This window comes from Microplitis mediator, chromosome 4 (genome assembly GCF_029852145.1).
Source record: "Microplitis mediator isolate UGA2020A chromosome 4, iyMicMedi2.1, whole genome shotgun sequence".
Lineage (NCBI taxonomy): Eukaryota > Metazoa > Arthropoda > Insecta > Hymenoptera > Braconidae > Microplitis > Microplitis mediator.
In genome coordinates this window covers 15,948,065-15,970,345 of record NC_079972.1, presented here as the reverse complement: position 1 = coordinate 15,970,345, position 22,281 = coordinate 15,948,065, and the positions used below count along the sequence as shown (strand labels likewise).

The 22,281-nt window shown below is 28.0% G+C and overlaps 3 protein-coding genes, 1 long non-coding RNA gene and 1 pseudogene across 5 annotated transcripts; 3 read left to right on the top strand and 2 right to left on the bottom strand.

Annotated features, from left to right (window-relative positions):
* The first annotated feature begins 122 nt into the window (after positions 1-122).
* LOC130666600 (mitochondrial glutamate carrier 1-like) lies at positions 123-3,148 on the top strand. 2 transcript variants are annotated; one of them, XM_057467752.1, is made up of 7 exons: positions 123-320; positions 397-590; positions 923-1,072; positions 1,527-1,663; positions 1,804-1,989; positions 2,062-2,212; positions 2,288-3,148. In XM_057467752.1, the coding sequence occupies exons 2-7, from the start codon at positions 424-426 to the stop codon at positions 2,424-2,426; spliced, it is 930 nt and encodes a 309-aa protein (XP_057323735.1). In that variant the 5' UTR covers positions 123-320; positions 397-423; the 3' UTR covers positions 2,427-3,148. The 2 variants fall into 2 exon arrangements, with proteins under 2 accessions (XP_057323735.1, XP_057323732.1); XM_057467749.1 differs by having other exon boundaries at positions 390-590.
* Positions 3,149-3,290: 142 nt separating this feature from the next.
* Positions 3,291-4,483, top strand: LOC130666599 (peptidyl-prolyl cis-trans isomerase-like). The gene is made up of 4 exons (XM_057467748.1): positions 3,291-3,477; positions 3,531-3,721; positions 3,781-4,282; positions 4,348-4,483. Exons 1-4 carry the CDS (start codon positions 3,310-3,312, stop codon positions 4,417-4,419), a joined length of 933 nt encoding a protein of 310 aa, XP_057323731.1. The 5' UTR covers positions 3,291-3,309; the 3' UTR covers positions 4,420-4,483.
* LOC130666598 (SET and MYND domain-containing protein 4-like) lies at positions 4,472-6,765 on the bottom strand. The gene is made up of 4 exons (XM_057467747.1): positions 6,576-6,765; positions 5,475-6,518; positions 5,135-5,406; positions 4,472-5,062 (listed from the first exon to the last, which is right to left on the bottom strand). Exons 1-4 carry the CDS (start codon positions 6,580-6,582, stop codon positions 4,472-4,474), a joined length of 1,914 nt encoding a protein of 637 aa, XP_057323730.1. The 5' UTR covers positions 6,583-6,765.
* A 10,622-nt stretch (positions 6,766-17,387) lies between these two features.
* Positions 17,388-21,596, top strand: LOC130667238 (solute carrier family 25 member 16-like; annotated as a pseudogene).
* Positions 19,479-20,540, bottom strand: LOC130666601 (uncharacterized). Its single transcript, XR_008989712.1, has 3 exons — positions 20,305-20,540; positions 19,927-20,073; positions 19,479-19,851 (listed from the first exon to the last, which is right to left on the bottom strand). It is a non-coding gene; the product is annotated as an uncharacterized LOC130666601 (long non-coding RNA).
* Positions 21,597-22,281: the final 685 nt, after the last annotated feature.

The following is a 22,281-nucleotide window of genomic DNA, read 5'->3' as shown; positions in this document are numbered from 1 at the left end:
TTTTTTTCATCAATGTCAATGCGTTTATATTTTAATGACGTTTAGTGTATGTATATAAGTAATACAATATATAAAAAAAAAATATATAAGTTTGCAAAACATTTAATAAAAGGTGTATATATTTACTTGTTATCTTTTTGGTCAAGGATTTATTACGTAAATTAATTATTATTTTATATAATATCTTAATTTTATGATAAATTATTTTTGAATACGTACAGTTCGTAATTGCTGACATATCGATTAGTTACATTTATTTTAATTAAATACAGTATTATTATTATTATATATACATATATATAGTAATTTGGGTGTTATTGGTAATTTTTTATTCATTTTTATAACTTAAATTTTTATTTTTAATTTATCTTTTAATTTTTAAATAATAGGTTTTAGTAATTTCGAGGATTAAAATAATAAATAATGGCTAAAGAACAAGCCGGACAACAGTTCAAATTGCTACCGAAAATAATAAATGGAGGAATTGCTGGTATTATTGGAGTGTCTGTTGTATTTCCACTGGATTTGGTTAAAACGAGATTGCAAAATCAAGTTATTGGCCCTGATGGACAAAAAATGTATTCTTCTATGTAAGTTTTAATTATTTATTTAAATTAGAGTAAAGTACTCGGTGTCCAGTTAGTCTAGCTGGAGACAGTTTACTCTGATAGATCATAAATTAATGATCCTGAAGTTAGCAGACAATTAAAAATTTTCGGAGTTTTTTTTTCAAAAAATCAATTACAGGAAAAAAAACTAAAAATATGCACATGTAGAAAATTTAAAAAAGTATAAGTGCAATTTTTAAAAATATTTTTTTTTTTTTATAATTCATCGGCTTGAAAAAAATTCAAAAACTGTTGGACGTCTGTTAACTTCAGTATCATCATAAATTAATAAATAATTTTGAAAAATAATGTAGGCTGGATTGCTTCAAAAAAACATATCATGCTGAAGGATACTTCGGAATGTACAAAGGATCAGGAGTTAATATCCTTCTTATAACTCCTGAGAAAGCTATCAAGTTGACTGCTAATGATATGTTCAGACACTACTTGTCAACAGGACCTGGGTATGAATTTTAAATAAACTAAAATCATTTTTAAAACATTTATTTCATTAGAAATTAAATCGCGTTTAAGTATTTTTTTATATATTTAATAATTTAAAAAAAAATTAAGTTCCTTATTTTACAATACCATCAACTTTTTTTTTTTATTAATAATTTCGAATCATCAGGAATCAATTCAACTTCTCAGTGACTAAATACCAATAAGAAAATGGCTTTATAATGAATCTTGAGTCATCATTATTGAAAAAAATCTAGTAGGTATATTAATTTGAAAATAATTCCCAGATTCCTATTGGCGCACAGATAAAAAACAATGTGTAGGATGTTATTATTAAAACTTTACATTTTATTGTAGATATTAACAAACTCACGTATTTCGTAGATTGTTTATTTTTTTTTTCTTATTTAATTCATTGTTAATTATCATGGGAATTTGATTTTGTATTTAAAATAGAGAGCCGTTGCCATTAGTACGTGAAATGATTGCTGGTGGATCTGCTGGTGCTTGTCAAATAATAATAACAACTCCAATGGAATTATTGAAAATTCAAATGCAAGATGCTGGCAGAGTTGCTGCTGCTGCAAAAAGCGGTATTATTACTATAATATTAATTTATTTTTATTGCATTCGACTTTATCAATAAATTAAAATAAATTGATCTATCCTTGAGTTTAAATACTCTTATGCAAATAGTTAATATTAATTTAAATATTAAACTGTTTAATTGCAGAAGGAAAAACAGTACCAAAAGTATCAGCTCTGTCATTAACACAAGCTTTATTAAAAAAAAAAGGTATTCTAGGACTCTATCAAGGAACAGGTGCTACCGCTTTGAGAGATGTTACATTTTCAGTTATTTACTTTCCACTTTTCGCTCGATTAAATAGTCTTGGACCTAAGCGTGAAGATGGATCATGTAATTATCAATTTATTAATTAATAATTAATAATAATGATAAAAAAAAATTAAATTAATAAAATTTATTTAGCCGTATTCTGGTGCTCATTCTTGTCTGGCTGCGCTGCTGGTTCAACAGCAGCATTATTAGTTAATCCATTCGATGTTATAAAAACTCGATTGCAAGCTATCAATAAAGCTCCTGGTGAACCGACTTACAATGGAGTTTTAGATTGCATAGGGTAAAATACATATTTATCGTACCTCTTATTAATTATATTATATTTAATAAATAATAAATAAATTTATAATTTCAGAAAAACTTTAAAGAATGAGGGTCCAACAGCATTCTTCAAAGGCGGTGCTTGTAGGATGATTGTAATAGCCCCACTGTTTGGTATCGCACAAACAGTTTATTACCTCGGTGTTGCGGAACGTCTTCTTGGTCTAAACTAGACAATAATTATCAATATAAATACTGCCATACTTTAATGTATTCTGCCCGTTACTCAGTGATTGACAATAATAGATATTAAAATGTTCTTCAAGAGGACTAGCTAAGACAATATAGTTATATTAGCCAAATTTTAATTAATTATTATTGTGATAACATTTGTTATCTTAAATGTATATTTTTTTGCCGCTTGATATTTTTTTATACGGTCATTGGTATATTTTATATTTTTTAGAGATTTTTTAACTAGTCAATTCTTATTTTTTTTTTTTTTAATTATTATCATATTGTACTTTTTTTTTTATATTAATTCATGATATTAAAAAATTATTTTGCTAGCAAATTTTTAATCTACAGAATTTTAAATTGGGTTTTAGTAGCGCACACAATGTAATATATATTTATGTAATGTAAATTCTTGAAGCTTTATTTTAATATTGATCCAATTAAAGTATTGAGAGTTTAATAAATACTACTGTTAAGTACGCATATCTTCCGTCAATAAAAATAATAGTATTGCTTATTATTGCTGTTACAATGTATTTTAAATAAAAATATGTCAATTGTATTAATAATATATAAATATATATATATATAACAGTTCCAACGATATTTAATGACTGTCGCCAATAAATAAAATTACAATAATATTTTATTGATGTTATACTCTACCATCGAATTGTAATTGTGATTATACAAGATAATAAAAGTACAGAACAAACAGTTTATTTGAATATCAATTAACTGTCATGGAGAAGTAAAATAAAATATATTTAAGTTTAAAAAACAACCGACTGATGAATTATATTTACCGATAGTTAAATAAAAAAAAAAAAGTGCAAAATTTAAGAAAAATTGTTTTTAAAAAATTAATTATTTGTGAAAATGAATTACGATCATATCAAAGCGATGATTAATAATAAACCGATTAAATTAAGGCTGGAAGATGTTTATAAGCCGCAAGTTCTTGAAGCTGAAGTCAGAAGAATTTTTGAGATTGACAGAGAAAATTTTGAGTTGTTGAAAAAACTTTACGTCATTTCTCAGACAAAAGTTTGTAATAATTTTAAATTATTTAAAATAAATAATTATAGATTTATTTATAGGGCAGAGTAGATTGTTGGAGAAAAGTTCCTGAAGAAGATGAACTTCATAATAGATATGAAGCTAAGAGACAAGAGTATATTAAAATAGATGAACAGAATAAAGAAATATACGATCGGCTTGAAAAAATTTATAACCGAAACAAAATAGTTGACAATAAAAAACGTAAAAATAAATCAAAACTTTATAAGGTGTAAGTTTATTGAATAATTAGTATCGATTTGATGTTTATTTTATTTATTTTTTTTAAAGTATCACGAAATGTTTGATGGCTGAGAATTTAAAAACTTCAACAGAGTTAATAAATGTTATAAAAAATTTAAAACAGCGGCCGCGTTGTTACTTTGAGCTGCAATTAGAAGAATCAAAATTAATTTTGGGAAAAATAATAATAGAATTGTTCAATGACGTTGTTCCTAAAACGTGCGGTAATTTTTTGGCATATTGTTTAGGAACAAGAGATGGATTGTCTTATAAAAACACACCATTTCACATAATTATTTACGGATATTTGTGTCAGGGAGGTGACGTAACTGAATTAAATGGTAGCGGAGGCGCCTCAATTTACGGTGACTTTGATAATGAAAATTTCAAAATTAAACATGATGGCCCAGGAGTTGTTTCAACTTTGTATGATACTGATAAGAGTGCAAATGATTCAAAATTTAATTTAACTTTTAAAAAGTTACAAGTGCTGGATAATAAATCCGTCGTTTTTGGAAAAGTTGTCAGCGGTCTTTCAAATATATACAAAGTAATTAATCAAGTAATTTCTGTAACAGCAAAAATTAAAATAAAATATTAAATGAATTTTTTTAGATCGAAGCATGTGGAACTAGAATTGGTAGACCTAAAAAAAAAATAATTATTTCAAATTGTGGATTGTGTTAATTTTTATTTAACTCTGTAATTATAAAATCACGAAAGTCGAGCTGAGTATAATTTAAACCATAAAACAAAAGTTTGGATCATAAATAATATCATTGGATTTAGAATACAAACGAATAAGCAAAAGTTTCCAGTCTTTGACTTGATAGGACATGTGGTCAGTACACTTACCGTAAGTATTTAATGCAGATATTAAAAGTTTTTCTAATGTTTTATAAAAGTAACGAAATTGATCTTGGACATCATGATGGATAAATATCTTCTGATTGATTGCTAGCTGTATAATTTTCATTTCAATACCTGCAAGATTATTTTTAATTTCACGAGGTATCGATAGATCGCAATAAGACGGAAACTTTGTACCAGGGCCCCAATTACGGACACAGGCGTTGCATTCACACGTAAAGTCAAAATAATTTTTCAAGTGTTGTCTTCTCGCGATTGTTGGAAAATTTAAATATCGCTGCCCATAATTAATGAATAATTGTTGACCTTTTTTGACCATGTCAACAGCACATACGGTATTGATATCACGATCAACACAAGCTATTACATTTTCATCACAGCTATGATTGTAGAGACAAACTAGTGGCATCAGTATGTAGCAACACTCTTCGTAACCATCTGGACGATTCATAAACAATGTCTGCATCAAATAAACGATAAATAAAAAATAAAAAAAAACAAAAAGATTAATTATTTCAATTAAAAACCTTACCTTGATAGCATTTTGTGTTGTTATCACCATATTTCTAAAAAGTAATGCTCCCAAAAAAACAGCCAACTCATCATTTAGAAAATCCTGATAATTATTAAACTTTTTACCTCCTAAGATTTGTGTTACTGCTGCCAAGTATTGAAGAATGTAAGCAGATTTTACGCAGTAGATCGATCTTTCTTCCAATGTACTTAATCTTCGATGTAATGTATAAACACTCGCATATTTTGTTTCATCAAAAGCACTTTCAGTAAAGCCTCGAGTGATTGGATCTAAAGTAATTTAAAAAATTAATAAAATAAATAACAATTTACAAAAGTTTATTTATTTATTAATTTACCAGTTAGAGAATCAATTTCTTTTAGATTTTTTCTTAGTGAAGACAAATCACCGGCTTCCTTGTAGGCTTTTATAGTAACTCTCAATCCTATGATATCTGTATTAGTAATTGATTTAACAGGCATTGCAGAAATTACTTTACACTCAATGTCATGGTACTCATTCCAAGCAGAGTCACGACAAATTTCATCGCAAAATATGACACTAGTGCATTTTGGACATGGAACACTGGAGCGAGCTTGTTTTGAGCAGTTCCAACAACGCGTATAACAGCAATCTGACAGAAGAGTTGACGCATAAATTTTTTGCATGCTAAGAGATTCACCAGCTTCAATGTCTCTAGTTGCGACGACATGTCTGCCAAATTCTTCGGAATATTTAAAAGCGATGGCACTTGAAGCTCGCAGTATTTTATCATTATCCAGAGGTATCGCAGGTACATTTAAATCAGTGTCATAATTAACAGAAGCTTTTTTATCATTTTTTTTAAGATCATTCAAAGAGTTTCGAATTTTGTTTTTATCAGCATCATTGTCGATTTTTTCCATCCAGTACTGAGCACTGGCAACATCTTTTTTTATTTCTTTGTGCATTTTTGGATCTATTGAGGATAGATTTTTAGCACGACGCGCGTATAATTTAGATTTCAGATGGTCAGGATATCCTATATCTAAAGCTTTATCAATGTCTTTCAATGAATCTTTATAAAATTTGCAGTTACAAAGCACTGCTGATCGGTTAGCGTAACATCGCGCCAGTAATTCATTATTTGAATCTGGTACATTTGCAAGAGCTTCCGTATATATTTCAACTGTTGACATAGACTGGGGTGATTTTATAAAAGCTTCATTGCCTTTGTTTATCAACTCAATCGCTTTGTCTGAACTTTTTTTTAAAACCCCTATCGTTGAAAGCTCCGAGTATGAAAAATACTCGAGAGTCCGTCTAATAAGCGCTTCATCATCATTCAAAGATGTATCTCTCGGTGTTTTTGCATCAACAGAACAAATACGACGCATAAACTCATTTGTTTTTTTTAAATAATCTGCAAAAGCTTATTAAGTGTTAATATAAAATAAAATTTTATTTTTTTAAATCTTACCGCTCATTTTTTAAAAACTAAAACCCTTTGATTTCATCAAATAAATGAATGTTTGATAAATTTACTGGGATTATTTTTAAACAGGAAAAAACGATAAACAGACAGACAGACAACTACACTGTAATATAATTCGATTGTTAAAGAATGAAAATAAAAAAATTATAAACAAGAGAATGAAAAACAAATGAAATATGAATCGCGCTTCTTATCGATTCGCATGCGTATAAACTTATATGTATGCCCGTGTTCGCTGGCATATTTCTTTGGCACAGGCGCTCTAAATTTTAATCTGCGCATGCTCAAAAAAAGGAGATAACTATTATTAACTTCTCGCTATGAAAATTGCAAATTTTCAAAAAAAGGGAAGTTATTGGTTTCGATACGATTTTCGAAAATCGAGTTTTCATTATATGTCGATGTTTTTGTGTGTGTGTTTGGATGTGTGTTATGTAAACATTATTTTTGGTTTTTAAAATTCACTTGGTTTTATTTGTAAAATTAAATATTTAATTAGAGAGAAAGAAAAAGTTTAAAAAAAAAAATAATAATAATAATTCTCAACAATTGAAATAAAAATTTATTATTAATAAACAAGGTGACTGAGGACAGACTTTTTACATACATACACTTGTCAATAAGTGGGAATGTATAGTTTTATCAATGCGCATGCGCGAACATTTAAAAATTTACATTTAGTCACCCAGAAAAAGTTTTTTAATGATATTTTGTTCTCATTTTGTACTTTCTTTGATATTTATTACTATTAAATGAATATAAGTTTGTATATTTTATTTATTTATAATTAATTACATACATACATTAATAAATAAAATATTAAATTTAAAATAAAAGAGAGGTATTTTCTTATTTAAATCAGAATTGCTCACTATAGGAAAATTAGAATTAATAAAAAAAAAGCTACTGAAAACCTATGTTCTAGCGCGCATGCGCAAACATTTAAAAAAATAAAAAATTTTCCAGAAGATCTTTTCCAGAATCTCTGTGGAGATTTTTTTTTCTTTTTAAAATATATATAAATATATATATATATAAATTAATATTTATTTTTTTAATTTGCTTCTTTACAATAATATTTATTTTCTGTACAACAAATGTCATACGAGAAATAAATATTTTTGTAAAGAAGCAAATGAAAAATATAAATAATAATAAAAACAAAATTATCCATAATATATATGCATAAATATATATTTTTTTTCATAATTCATATTTTTTTCGTTTATTTAACTGCATAAATGTTTATTATTTATAATATTTACCTGCGTTTATAAGAATTCTTCGGCTTCTTTTTAACTATAGTTATTTCTCACTTTCTTATATATACTTATTTCTACTTATATACTAAAATATTTAATTAAAAATAAAGGGAAAGGTTTTTTTTTCAATTATAAATGCTCGATTAAAAATAATAAAAGTAAAAATTTATTATTTAAAAAAAAAAAAAAAAAAGCGGCTGAGGACCGACTTCCTATACTGTGCGCATTCACCTACAATTGTATTTTTTTAGAAATACAATTGTAGTGGTCTAAGCTATTTTCTTTTGGTAGAAAGAAAATAGCCCGTTTGGGAAACCTCAACACTGATAAAATACTCCGATAAAAATCCGATAGACCCGGAATCTATCGGTTTAAATCGGAGGATTTTATCAGTGATAAAACCCGACCAACACAGTGGTCACTCGATTGGTGACCAAAAAAAAGCTAAATGACAATAAATACAAAATGTTATACAGTACAAAATTACAAAAATAAATACATAAAGAATAAAAATACTAAAATTATATAAATAAAATTTCTTAAAATTAAGACTTAAAAATAATATCCAGGCCCGAATATCGCAATATACAACATCACACACATTCAGCATACAATTAAATTAAAATTAAATAATAATCATACTAACTTAAAAATAAGAGGTAATGGGAAAAGGGGAAAAAATTAAATTAAACATAAACAACCCAAACCATGCAATCAAACCCGAATTAAAAAAAACAAAAACCATGCACAAGCCAAGCAATAATAAAAACATGCCACTCGTACTCATTCTTACAAAAAAAAATTATAAATTAAAATCTTAAATTATAAATCACTCCTGTATCACCCATCACACTCACACCATATTACAATAATTATATAAAAGAAACTAAAATTAAGCTTAAATTAAATTAATAATTAATCTTCTTCTTCCTGGTCCTGGTCCTGGTCCTCCTCTTGGTCCTTGGCATCCATGGGCATCCTTCAAGTTGGACATCCTTCTTGTTGACTGGATCTGAAACTAAAATATATACCCCAATAGATTAATACCGGGCATATATATTACTATGAAAAAAAAGAAGGATGTAGAAATAAATATGCACCAGAAAAAAATAATTAGAGCGGCGGTGTGTCCTTGGATCTGGACCACCTTGTCTTCGATACTCAACAGCATCACTGTCCTTGAAATTATTCTGGTCCTCATAGACCAGTCATGTCAGAATAGATTCCAGTAGACTCTAGCTTAGACATGTCGTATAAGATCTACTAAAAAGTAAATCCAAATTATGTACCTAAACCTGAAAAAAAAAAATATTTAGAAAAAAGAACAAAATTCAATTGAAAGCCCGAGTAACTTCAATAGGGTGAGGATTAGGTAAGTCTCCGAAATCTTGAAAAAAATTAGAAAAAAATTATGCGTCAGAACCTAAAAAATAAAAAAAAATTATAAAATAAAAAAAAAATCGTGGTGAAATTACGGAACAATGAGAAATCTGTAAAAAAAAAAAACAAAATGTTGATTTCTAAACCTAAAAAAAAAAAAAGATTATGATTAAACATGTCGGGGCGGTTCTCGTATCTTGTTTTATTTTATGTTTTCAAAATAATAATGCTAATAAAACTGAACTGTACGTGTAGCATTAGGCCACCAGCCAACCGATAAATCGACTCCCCGTTTTGATCGCACACAAAAGTCACTATAATATCACATCATTATGATATCATCAATAAAACCATTGCAGTCAATATTAATATCAATTGTGTAATGTGACCTGTTAGGGCCAATTACACTATCATTTTAAAATGATAATGGTATTGATATTAATTATGGCAGCAACAATAATAATGATAATACCGATAACAACGTGATAATGATAGATATTCTTAGAGTATACGATAAAAGAGGATCGACATCGATCAAACCGGAGGGTTATGCATACCAGCTCAGAAGATCAGCATAGATTAAAAATAAAAATTTAAAAAACTATAGGGTAACCTGACCAGTTGCAATAAATTAATTCAGTAATTGGAGAAAAAAAACTGACTCTAAAAACAATGACTCTACTTCTGCAAAAATCTCTAATAAAAGTGACTCTACTTTTGAAAAATAATGACTCTAATAAACTTGAATCTACTTTCAGAAAAAAAAAAATGACTCTAATTCTAAAAAAATGACTTTAATTGTATAAAAAATGAATTGAATTAAAAAAATGACTCGACTGTTAAAAAAATGACTCTAATTGAAGTGACTCTACTATTATAAAAGTGACTCAAATTTCCATAACTTTAATTTTAAAAAACAGGGGGGGGGGGGGGGGAGGACAAGTACATTCACATTGAATTAATCGATGAAAATAAAAAAAATAAAAAAATGGTTCCTATTTAAGTGACTCTACTATTTCAAAAATGACTCGACTTAGATAACGATAAAAAAAACTGAGAGTGAATGAGCATTTACATGAAATTAATTAATTGAAATCGAACCCCTTTTCGACCGCACACAAAAATTACTATTATATCACATCATTATCAATATCATCAATAAAACCATTGCAGTCAATATTAATATCAATTGTGTAATGTGACCTGCCAGGGCCAATTACACTATCATTATAAAATGATAATGGTATTGATATTAATAATGGCAGCAACAATAATAATGATAATACCGATAACAACGTGATGATAATAGATATTCTTAGAGTATACGACAAAAGTGGATCGATATCAATTAAAAATTGGAATTTAAAAAACGATAGGGTAACTTGACCTAATGCCAAGTCTCGATTAGAGGGAAAAACAAAACTGACTCTACTTCAGATAAATTGATGATAAATTAAGTGACTCTACTGTTTAAAAATGACTCGAATTGAATAACGATAAAAAAATTAGAAGTGAATGAGCATTTACATTAAGTTAATTAATAAATTTAAATAAAAAAAAAAAAAAGTTAAAAAAAATGGCTCTAACTCAAATGACTCTACTTTTTAAAAGCTGACTCTATTTCTATCAAAATGACGTTAAATTAAAGGACTCGACTGACTCAAAAATTACTCGAATTAAATAACGATAAAATAAAATTAGGCGAAAATGAGCATTTACATTAAATGAATCAATTGTAATAAAAAATATAAAACTAGCTCTAATTTAAGTGACTCTACGTTTTAAAAACTGATTTTACTTTTAATAAATTGACGCTAAATTAAATTACTCGACTGCTTTCAAAATGACTCGACTTAGATAACGAAAAAAACAATTGAGGGTGAATGAGCATTTACACGAAATTAATTAATTAAAATCGAACCACTTTTCGACCGCACACAAAAATTACTATTATATCACATCATTATCAATATCATCAATAAAACCATTGCAGTCAATATTAATATCAATTGTGTAATGTGACCTGCCAGGGCCAATTACACTATCATTATAAAATGATATTGGTATTGATATTAATTATGGCAGCAACAATAATAATGATAATACCGATAACAACGTGATGATAATAGATATTCTCAGAGTAAACGATCAAAGTGGATCGATATCAATTAAAAATTTAAATTTAAAAAACGATAGGGTAACTTGACCTAATGCCAAGTTTCGATTAGTGGGAAAAACAAAACTGACTCTACTTCAGATAAATTGATGGTAAATTAAGTGACTCTACTGTTTAAAAATGACTCGAATTGACAAAAAAATTAGACGTAAATGAGCATTTACATTGAGTTAATCAGTTAATTGAAATAAAAAATGGAAAACTAGCTCTAATTTAAGTGACTCTACTTTTTAAAAACTGATTCTACCTCTAATAAATTAACACTAAATTAAATGACTCAACTTAGATAATGATAAAAAATTTAACTACTTAAAATGACTCTAGTTCTGTGAAAATGACTTTAATTTAAATGATTCTAAATTTATAAAATTGAAATTAAAAAAAAAATAATTGGGGTGTAAATACATGTGTGATGAAAAAGTGTGTGTATGTGTGTTTTACTGTTTTTTAAAACGATAATAAAAACTACGTAATATATTTCCATCAAAACCGAACCGTATGTGTAGCATTAGGCCACCAGCCAATCGATAAATCGAATCCCCGTTTTGATCGCACACAAAAGTCACTATAAAATCACATCATTATGATATCATCAATAAAACCATTGCAGTCAATATTAATATCAATTGTGTAATGTGACCTGCCAGGGCCAATTACACTATCATTATATAAAATGATAATGGTATTGATATTAATTATGGCAGCAACAATAATAATGAAAATACCGATAATAACATGATAATGATAGATATTCTTAGAGTATACGACCAATGAGGATCGACATCGATCGAACCGGAGGGTTATGCGTACCAGCTCAGAAGATCAAGATTTATATTACAAAAAAACTAACAATTAAATAACGCGACCGCCTGACCTAGTGCCAGGGTTTTATTTTACGCGGAAATGCCATTCAAATTTAATATATTATTAAAGAAAAAAAAAAAAAAAAAAAAGATTTTTAATGTGACTCTAGTCAAATTAATACTACATACAAGCAATGCTAACGAGTAAACTCAAGACTCTACAGCTATTGACACCTGATCGAGTACCAGGTGTCTTTTTTAATTTAAATCTACATTTATGAATTTAAGGGTGAAAATATTAGGGGTATAGATTGGTGTGTGAATTAAAGTCGCCGTAAGCGAGGTTGTGAGTAACCTCAACTTACGGCGACGTGTAAGGTATGACTCGATTTCATTGAAGATGAACAGAGTCTCAGTGGGTAGTGTAAGGGAGGGTGTATGTGAATTTAAGCTAAAAAATAAACCCTATGCAAAATTGATTCTAATTTCAAAACCCCTGGACCAGTAACTTAAATATCTAATAAAACGTGACGCTAATAATTGAATTTAAAAAAAAAAGGGGGAGGGGGGTAAATCACCACTCTTATAAAAAAGGGATAAGGTGACTCTAATTTAAAAAAAACCCAAGTTATTTAATTAATCTACTTCCCCGATCAGTCTAGTGACATTAAAACCCCAGTCCTATATTATTCCCCTTCTATAGTTACTAACTTATTAATTAACGCAGCAAAAGTGACTCTAATTATTTAAATAATAATAATAATAATAAATGAAAAATACACACCGCTCTATAGACACTTAAACACTTAAAAAAGAAAAGTTATGATCAGAAAAATTTTTTATGGATTGAGACCGGCACCCAAATCGCACCCGGGTACTCAAAGGGTGGGACAGAATAATCCATTAAAAATTAAAACTGATCAGGGAAAATTTCTTTTTTCAGCTTTTTATGCATTAAAAAATGAAAAAAATAAATTTTTTTTAAGTTTTAATGTATAAAAAAAATATTTTATATACGCTGTTATGGTTGGCCACCCATAACAGCGTAACAATATTTTTCGCCTTTAAGATCTATAGAGCGATATATATTTTTAGACTCTAATTCGCGTGAATTTAATTTGACCTAAATTATAAGAACCAAGTGTCCTTATAATCCCTAATACCCATAAACCCCCAGCTAAATCACTAGACCAATATCCCATTTCGCGGAAAAAAACCCAATACGAATTAATTAAAAATAAAAAAAAGGGTAAGAGTGGCAATTGTTGGGGAAGGGTTGGTTGATTCTAGAATTTAACGCGTGATTCTACTGAGAGAATACTCTCAACGAAAAACCTATTACTGGTCCACTAATTAATCTAATTACCCCGATTTAAAAATTAAAAATTATCCTAGCAATACAAGGGAGTGAGTTGGGTATACGCAAAGTGCGTATTTATGTGTGTGAGGTGGGTAAAAAATGGTGTGTTTAAATTGTCAACAGCAGAAGGCTATTGATAAAAAATCAATCTATACCCCATGTTAAATTAAAAAAAAAAAAATGATAACTCCAGAAGGAAGTTATTTAATTTATAAGAAAAAGAAAAAAAAAGTTTACTCGGTTAGTACTGCTTGTGATTCAAAAGACTCTAATTAAAATGAATTTGAAAAAAAAAAAAAAAAAAAAAAAACCAAGACTAAGTTCAAATAACTAAATGACTCTACTTTCTAAAAAGTAACTTAATTTAAATGGCATTTTTAAAAATTGAATGAATTTACTTTAATTGAATTAAACGCGAATGCTTTTACTGTAATTTGAATGACTCTACTTTTAAAAAACTGGCTCTAATTTAAATGACTCGACTTGCAAAAAAACTCGAATTTGATTTATTAAAGAAAAAAAAAAGTGTTGAAAAATATGTAACTCTATTTCTAATAAAATGTGGGTTAATCTAATTTTAAAAAGCTAATGTGTGTATGTGTTTATGAATTTACACCCTATTAATTGAATTATTAAAAAATGACTCGAATATTACTGATTCTACTGATTTTAAAATAAATTTAACTACTCGAATTTAATTTAAGAAAACTAAAACTAATGTAAACGACTAGACTTTAGTAAAAAAAAAAAAAAGAAAAAAAAAATAACTGAATTCAATGCAAATGCTCAATTTCAATTAAAAAAAAAAAAAAATAAATAAAATGACTCGAATTTAAATTTAAAAAACTCAATTTGATTCAAATGACGCGACACGAATTAAAAAAAAAAATTATTTCCATGCAAATGCTCAATTTCAATTAAAAAAAAAAATATTGATTGAAATGACTCGAATTTAAAGTAAAAAAAACTGAATGTGATTCAAATGACTCGACACGAATTAAAAAAAAAAATTATTTCCATGCAAATGCTCAATTTCAATTAAAAAAAAAAATATTGATTGAAATGACTCGAATTTAAATTTAAAAAACTCAATTTGATTCAAATGACGCGACACGAATTAAAAAAAAAAATTATTTCCATGCAAATGCTCAATTTCAATTAAAAAAAAAAAAAATAAATAAAATGACTCGAATTTAAATTTAAAAAACTGAATGTGATTCAAATGACGCGACACGAATTTAAAAAAAAAAAATTAATTCCATGCAAATGCTCAATTTCAATTAAAAAAAAAAATATTGATGAAAATGACTCGAATTTAAATTTAAAAAACTGAATGTGATTCAAATGACGCGACACGAATTTTAAAAAAAAATTATTTCCATGCAAATGCTCAATTTCAATTAAAAAAAAAAAAATAAATAAAATGACTCGAATTTAAATTTAAAAAACTCAATTTGATTCAAATGAAGCGACACGAATTAAAAAAAAAAATTATTTCCATGCAAATGCTCAATTTCAATTAAAAAAAAAAATATTGATTGAAATGACTCGAATTTAAATTTAAAAAACTGAATATGATTCAAATGACGCGACACGAATTAAAAAAAAAAAATTATTTCCATGCAAATGCTCAATTTCAATTTAAAAAAAAAAATATTGATTAAAATGACTCGAATTTAAATTTAAAAAACTGAATGTGATTCAAATGACGCGACACGAATTTAAAAAAAAAAAATTAATTGCATGCAAATGCTCGGGTTGATATTAAAAAATTTAATACGAATGACTCGACTCTAATTTTAAAAAACTCAATTTGATCTAAAGACTCGACTTGAATTCAAAAAAACCGAATTTAATTCAAATGACTCGACTATTAAAAATCTGAATTTGATTTATCGCAAATGGCTCGACTTTAATTAAAAAAAACTAAATTGAATTCAAAAGACTCGACTATTTAAAACCGTAATGAATTTAAATTAAAGAAAAAAAAAAAAAAAGATACGGAACCGTTGATAAATATTAAAAAGTGCAATTAAATAAATGGATTATAATGGAGAAGAGAAAAGAGTGACAGAAACTAAAAAACAATAACAAACCTCAACAGAGAAATAACTTTATTTCCCTGCCGAACGATGCCAGTTGATCAGCTGGTAGGATGACAGCTAGCAGTTCATTGAGGCTGGTCAGTGTTCTTTGGTTCCATCCTTCCTTCCCAGTCAAGACATCAGAAAATAATTTTTCCTCGTTGGAATCCATTGATAATCTATCTAAACAATCAACACTAATTAATATATAAAAATACTGTTGACTTGTATATTTAATTGGGTGGACAAAAAAAATTTAAAAAAAAAATTGATTTTTTCAACTTGCGTAGACGCCGGTTGAAAAAAAAAATTTTTTTCAAAAATGACTAATGACGTCATTAAGGAAAAAAAAAAATTAAAAAAAAAAGTCAACAGAATTTTTAAAAATAGTTGAACACGTCGAAAACGATGCGTACACATCGAATGTCGGGTGCTAACTAACCCTTTCCACCCTAGCCCTTAGGACGCTCACTTCACCCCCACTTCACCCCCACTTACTAGTCGCCCAGCGCAGAAAATAATTTCATTGGTACCCTTTCCTCTCTACGCATGTGGAGGGGATTTCCGGCCAATCGCGCCCTTATCCCCTGACTACCCTCTCCCCCGCTCTCTACCAGCTATGACGCGTTCCTCACACCACCAAGCCCTAAAATCTGATGCAATCATTTTTTTAATTTAATAATTCCTTAATTTTAATTAAATTTTTATGTTTTTTATTCTAAAATCTATTTAATTCACATATAATAATGCATATGCAACTAATTAACGCAAATTCACATGCAAATGAAGCACGCGAACTCGTTTAATTGTCGATTTAAAAGTGTCGGCAATAAAAAAATGTGCTTTAATAATTAAATAAAATTATTATAGATCTTCTAATGTTCAAATAAGATCTATTTCATTTAATTATTTATATAATTTCGAATTCAGTCAATATGTTTTGATGATATTTAATCAAACGTTAAAGTAATCTAGAATTCAAAATTAAAAGCACAAGTTCAAGTCTAAAAAATCTCCCGCGAGAATAAGTCGCGCGTTTCTCAGTGCGCATGCGATCTACGTTGGAAACAGATCAAAGAAACTTGTCGTTTCTCTACTAAAATACTTGACGTTGATAATAAATTTAATTATCAACCCTAAAAAATTTACTTATTATAATTTAATTAATAAACTAGTTTGTGTGTCCATCAAATTGCTAGTGAAAATATTAAAATGTGCAACAGTGGCCGCAGATCTGTCAACAATCTAACCTAAAGTTCATTTGTCCATAAAAACAAATCGAAGATATCAAGAATAAGACACGAGTAAGTAGTAATTGAACAGTTTACTGATTCAAAATCTATTATTTCATGTTCTTGAATATTCCTGAGTAAAAAGTCAATTTTTGAAATTAATCAATCACAAATTACAACATAATCAATTGTCTTTCTTCTTTCTGAGGGATGAAACTTTTTCTACTTTTATATTTAAATAATTAAACCACGTAAATTTATTACTTTCTAACAAATATTAATTAATAATAATCTTCATTTCAGATATATAACAAAAAACAATTTTCATATTATATGTGCACATATATTTTTTTCATCAACTTATATGAGTTTATTTTCGCATGGGGTTTTTTCCGGTCTGAAAGAAATAATTCAGAAAGAAAAATTCCTGGCACTCTACAAAGGAAATTTTGCTCAAATGATTAGAATATTTCCTTATGCAGCCACTCAGTATACCTCATATGAAATATGTAAAAAGGTTTGATGCTTATTTTTATTGTTATTTAAATCATTTACGTAAATAGTTATTTTATTACAACAGATATTTGACCCCAGGTCATTTTTTATTTCAGGTAAATTTTTTCTGCCACTTGAACTAAAATTACATCACAACTATTGAGTTTACGTACAAAGGTGCAAATATTTTTTTTTCTCAGAATTAAATTCTCTACAAAAGTGTATCTGTATATTTTTATCGTATCTCTAAAATTTGAATCATAGTTTCAGATAAAATATAAAATTTTCATAGAATTGTTTATTTGCTGATGCAATAAACTTGAACAACGGCTAAACTATTGAAGATGCGATAAAAATACATAAGACCAAGTTTGTCGAGAATTAAATTTCCTACCAAAAAGGTATGCGCAAATTTTTTTATAAATCCAGTATTTTAAGTTGATGAGTTATCTGATTAAATAATTGCAGTATTTAGGAACGGTGTTTGGTAAAAATTCTCATGGAGACAAATTTATTGCTGGATTATGTGCTGGAGTGACGTCAGTGCCTCTGGCATATCCTCTGGATACTATCAGAGCTAGACTTGCATTTCAAGTGACCGGTGAGCATATTTACACCGGATTGTCCACACCGTAATGTCTATTTTCAAAGACGTGAGTTTTACAAGTCAGTTAAAAAATATAATTATATTTATTTATCATAATATAATTATTTTAGGAAGGAGGGTTAACGGCATTGTATCGTGGATTTTGGCCAACTATACTGGGCATGATACCATATGCTGGTTTTTCATTCTTCTCATTTGATTATCTCCAATTTTACTGTATGAAGTACCTGCCTCACTATTTATGCAATGACTGTCCAAGAAATACCGGTGAATAATAATAAAAATAATAATAGATAAAAAAAAAATGAAAATTAATTATCAGTACAGGTTTGTTTTATTATGAATTCAATCAGCGTCAGATAATACAAGACATTTTAAATTTTTTAAGGTTGACAATTAAATTTATAATTTACGTCAACTATTTTTGTTGAGAAACGACAAGTTTCTTTGATGTTTCCAACGTAGATCGCATGCGCACTGAGAAACGCGCGACTTATTCTCGCGGGAGATTTTTTGGATTTACACTTGTGCTGTTAGTTTTAAAATGTCGTTAACTTTAACGTTTAATTAATTATAACAAAACGTAATAAAGCACGTTTTCTTATCGACTAGACTTTTTAATCAACAATTAAACGAGTTTGCGTGCTTCATTTGCATGTGAATTTGAGTTGATTGGTAAAATATGCATTATTATATGTAAATTAAATAGATTTTAGCATAAAAAACATAAAAATTTCATGAAAATTTTATTAAAAATTAAAGAATTATTAAATTAAAAAAATGATTGCATCAGATTTTAGGGGTGAGGGGAGTGAGGAACGCGTCATAGCTGCTAGAGAGCGGGGGAGGAGAATTGCGCCCTTATCTCCTAGCTACTCCCCCCCCGCTCTCTAGCAGCTATGACGCGTTCCTCACTCCCCTCACCCCTAAAATCTGATGCAATCATTTTTTTAATTTAATAATTCTTTAATTTTTAATAAAATTTTCATGAAATTTTTATGTTTTTTATGCTAAAATCTATTTAATTTACATATATTAATGCATATTTTACCAATCAACTCAAATTCACATGCAAATGAAGCACGCAAACTCGTTTAATTGTCGATTTAAAAGTGTCGGCAATAAAAAAATGTGCTTTAATAATTAAATAAAATTATTATAGATCTTCTAATGTTCAAATAAGATCTATTTCATTTGATTATTAAAATAATTTCGAATTCAGTGAATAAGTTTTGATGATATTTAATCAAACGTTAAAGTAATCTTGAATTCAAAACTAACAGCTCAAGTTCAAGTCTAAAAAATCTCCCGCGAGAATAAGTCGTGCGTTTCTCAGTGCGCATGCGATCTACGTTGGAAACACATAAAAAAAACTTGTCGTTTCTCTACTAAAATAGTTGACGTAAATTATAAATTTAATTATTAACCCTAAACAATTAATTTGTCATAATTTAATTGGTGGACTAGTATGAGTGTCCATCAGGTTGCTATTAATTGCATTTGCATTGAATTGAGCTTTTTTTATATTGAAGTCGTAAATCGTAAGAGATTATCTTATGAATGTTTAAGTCGAGTCTTTCTTTGAATTAAATTTCTGTTTAAATGTAACAAATTTTCAGCGAGAATGAGCTGCGCGTATCTCAAAATAAATTTTTGTTTTTAAAAGTAAACGATTTTTTTGTCACTTACATTGAAAACTTCGAAATTCAAAATCAATTTTGCAGAAATAAAATTCGGCTTTTTAAATTGCAGATGCATGTGGTCTTGTTCTATGATACATTTTTCAGACTAAAATTTTAGAAGATCTTAGTTTTGATCACTGCCTCAAGTAGAAAAGCTTTACAAACGTTTTTTTTCTTCAGCTGAAAATATATGAAAGTAAAAAAAATACAAGAAAAACATTATTTTCTGTAACCCAGAAACGACTGCATACTTACTGAAATCAGAATAAAATTTTAGCTGCTTCAATTGATTAGCCGTTATCCTCTTGCTGAAGTGGTGGGTAGAAGAAGTCCTTTGATTTGGTGAGAAGGCACGAATCAACGTGTGTTTAGAAAAAATATCTATTGTTTTTTGTTATATATCTGAAATGAAGATTATTATTAATTAATATTTGTTAGAAAGTAATAAATTTACGTGGTTTAATTATTTAAATATAAAAGTAGAAAAAGTTTCATCCCTCAGAAAGAAGAAAGACAATTGATTATGTTGTAATTTGTGATTGATTAATTTCAAAAATTGACTTTTTACTCAGGAATATTCAAGAACATGAAATAATAGATTTTGAATCAGTAAACTGTTCAATTACTACTTACTCGTGTCTTATTCTTGATATCTTCGATTTGTTTTTATGGACAAATGAACTTTAGGTTAGATTGTTGACAGATCTGCGGCCACTGTTGCACATTTTAATATTTTCACTAGCAATTTGATGGACACACAAACTAGTTTATTAATTAAATTATAATAAGTAAATTTTTTAGGGTTGATAATTAAATTTATTATCAACGTCAAGTATTTTAGTAGAGAAACGACAAGTTTCTTTGATCTGTTTCCAACGTAGATCGCATGCGCACTGAGAAACGCGCTACTTATTCTCGCGGGAGATTTTTTAGACTTGAACTTGTGCTTTTAATTTTGAATTCTAGATTACTTTAACGTTTGATTAAATATCATCAAAACATATTGACTGAATTCGAAATTATATAAATAATTAAATGAAATAGATCTTATTTGAACATTAGAAGATCTATAATAATTTTTATTTAATTATTAAAGCACATTTTTTTATTGCCGACACTTTTAAATCGACAATTAAACGAGTTCGCGTGCTTCATTTGCATGTGAATTTGCGTTAATTAGTTGCATATGCATTATTATATGTGAATTAAATAGATTTTAGAATAAAAAGCATAAAAATTTAATTAAAATTAAGGAATTATTAAATTAAAAAAATGATTGCATCAGATTTTAGGGCTTGGTGGTGTGAGGAACGCGTCATAGCTGGTAGAGAGCGGGGGAGAGGGTAGTCAGGGGATAAGGGCGCGATTGGCCGGAGATCCCCTCTACATGCGCAGGGAGAGAAGGGTACCAATGAAATTATTTTCTGCGCTGGGCGACTAGTAAGTGGGGGTGAAGTGGGGGTGAAGTGAGCGTCCTAAGGGCTAGAGTGGAAAGGGTTAGTTAGCACCCGACATTCGATGTGTACGCATCGTTTTCGACGTGTTCAACTATTTTTAAAAATTCTGTTGACTTTTTTTTTTAATTTTTTTTTTTCTTTAATGACGTCATTAGTCATTTTTATCCAAAATTTTTTTTTTCAACCGGCGTCTACGCAAGTTGAAAAAATCAATTTTTTTTTTAAATTTTTTTTGTCCACCCCATTCAATAATAAAGTCAACAGTATTTTTATTTATTAATTAGTGTTGATTGTTTAGATAGATTATCAATGGATTCCAACGAGGAAAAATTATTTTCTGATGTCTTGACTGGGAAGGAAGGATGGAAGCAAAGAACACTGACCAGCCTCAATGAACTGCTAGCTGTCATCCTACCAGCTGATCAACTGGCATCGTTCGGCAGGGAAATAAAGTTATTTCTCTGTTGAGGTTTGTTATTGTTTTTTAGTTTCTGTCACTCTTTTCTCTTCTCCATTATAATCCATTTATTTAATTGCACTTTTTAATATTTATCAACGGTTCCGTATCTTTTTTTTTTTTTCTTTAATTTAAATTCATTACGGTTTTAAATAGTCGAGTCTTTTGAATTCAATTTAGTTTTTTTTTAATTAAAGTCGAGCCATTTGCAATAAATCAAATTCAGATTTTTAATAGTCGAGTCATTTGAATTAAATTCGGTTTTTTTGAATTCAAGTCGAGTCTTTAGATCAAATTGAGTTTTTTAAAATTAGAGTCGAGTCATTCGTATTAAATTTTTTAATATCAACCCGAGCATTTGCATGCAATTAATTTTTTTTTTTTAAATTCGTGTCGCGTCATTTGAATCAAATTGAGTTTTTTAAATTTAAATTCGAGTCATTTTATTTATTTATTTTTTTTTTTAATTGAAATTGAGCATTTGCATGGAAATAATTTTTTTTTTTAATTCGTGTCGCGTCATTTGAATCAAATTGAGTTTTTTAAATTTAAATTCGAGTCATTTTCATCAATATTTTTTTTTTTAATTGAAATTGAGCATTTGCATGGAAATAATTTTTTTTTTTAATTCGTGTCGCGTCATTTGAATCAGATTGAGTTTTTTAAATTTAAATTCGAGTCATTTTATTTATTTTT

Excerpts from the sequence above, each read along its gene's own strand:
- LOC130666600 (XM_057467752.1), top strand. The coding sequence starts at position 424 with ATGGCTAAAGAACAAGCCGGACAACAGTTCAAATTGCTACCGAAAATA. Across the intron at positions 1,073-1,526 it reads TACTTGTCAACAGGACCTGG|AGAGCCGTTGCCATTAGTAC; the intron begins GTATGAATTTTA and ends TATTTAAAATAG. Across the intron at positions 2,213-2,287 it reads GGAGTTTTAGATTGCATAGG|AAAAACTTTAAAGAATGAGG; the intron begins GTAAAATACATA and ends TTATAATTTCAG.
- LOC130666599 (XM_057467748.1), top strand. The coding sequence starts at position 3,310 with ATGAATTACGATCATATCAAAGCGATGATTAATAATAAACCGATTAAA. Across the intron at positions 3,478-3,530 it reads ACGTCATTTCTCAGACAAAA|GGCAGAGTAGATTGTTGGAG; the intron begins GTTTGTAATAAT and ends ATTTATTTATAG. Across the intron at positions 4,283-4,347 it reads GTCTTTCAAATATATACAAA|ATCGAAGCATGTGGAACTAG; the intron begins GTAATTAATCAA and ends GAATTTTTTTAG.
- LOC130666598 (XM_057467747.1), bottom strand. Across the intron at positions 5,407-5,474 it reads AGAAATTGATTCTCTAACTG|ATCCAATCACTCGAGGCTTT; the intron begins GTAAATTAATAA and ends AAATTACTTTAG. Across the intron at positions 5,063-5,134 it reads CAACACAAAATGCTATCAAG|ACATTGTTTATGAATCGTCC; the intron begins GTAAGGTTTTTA and ends TATTTGATGCAG.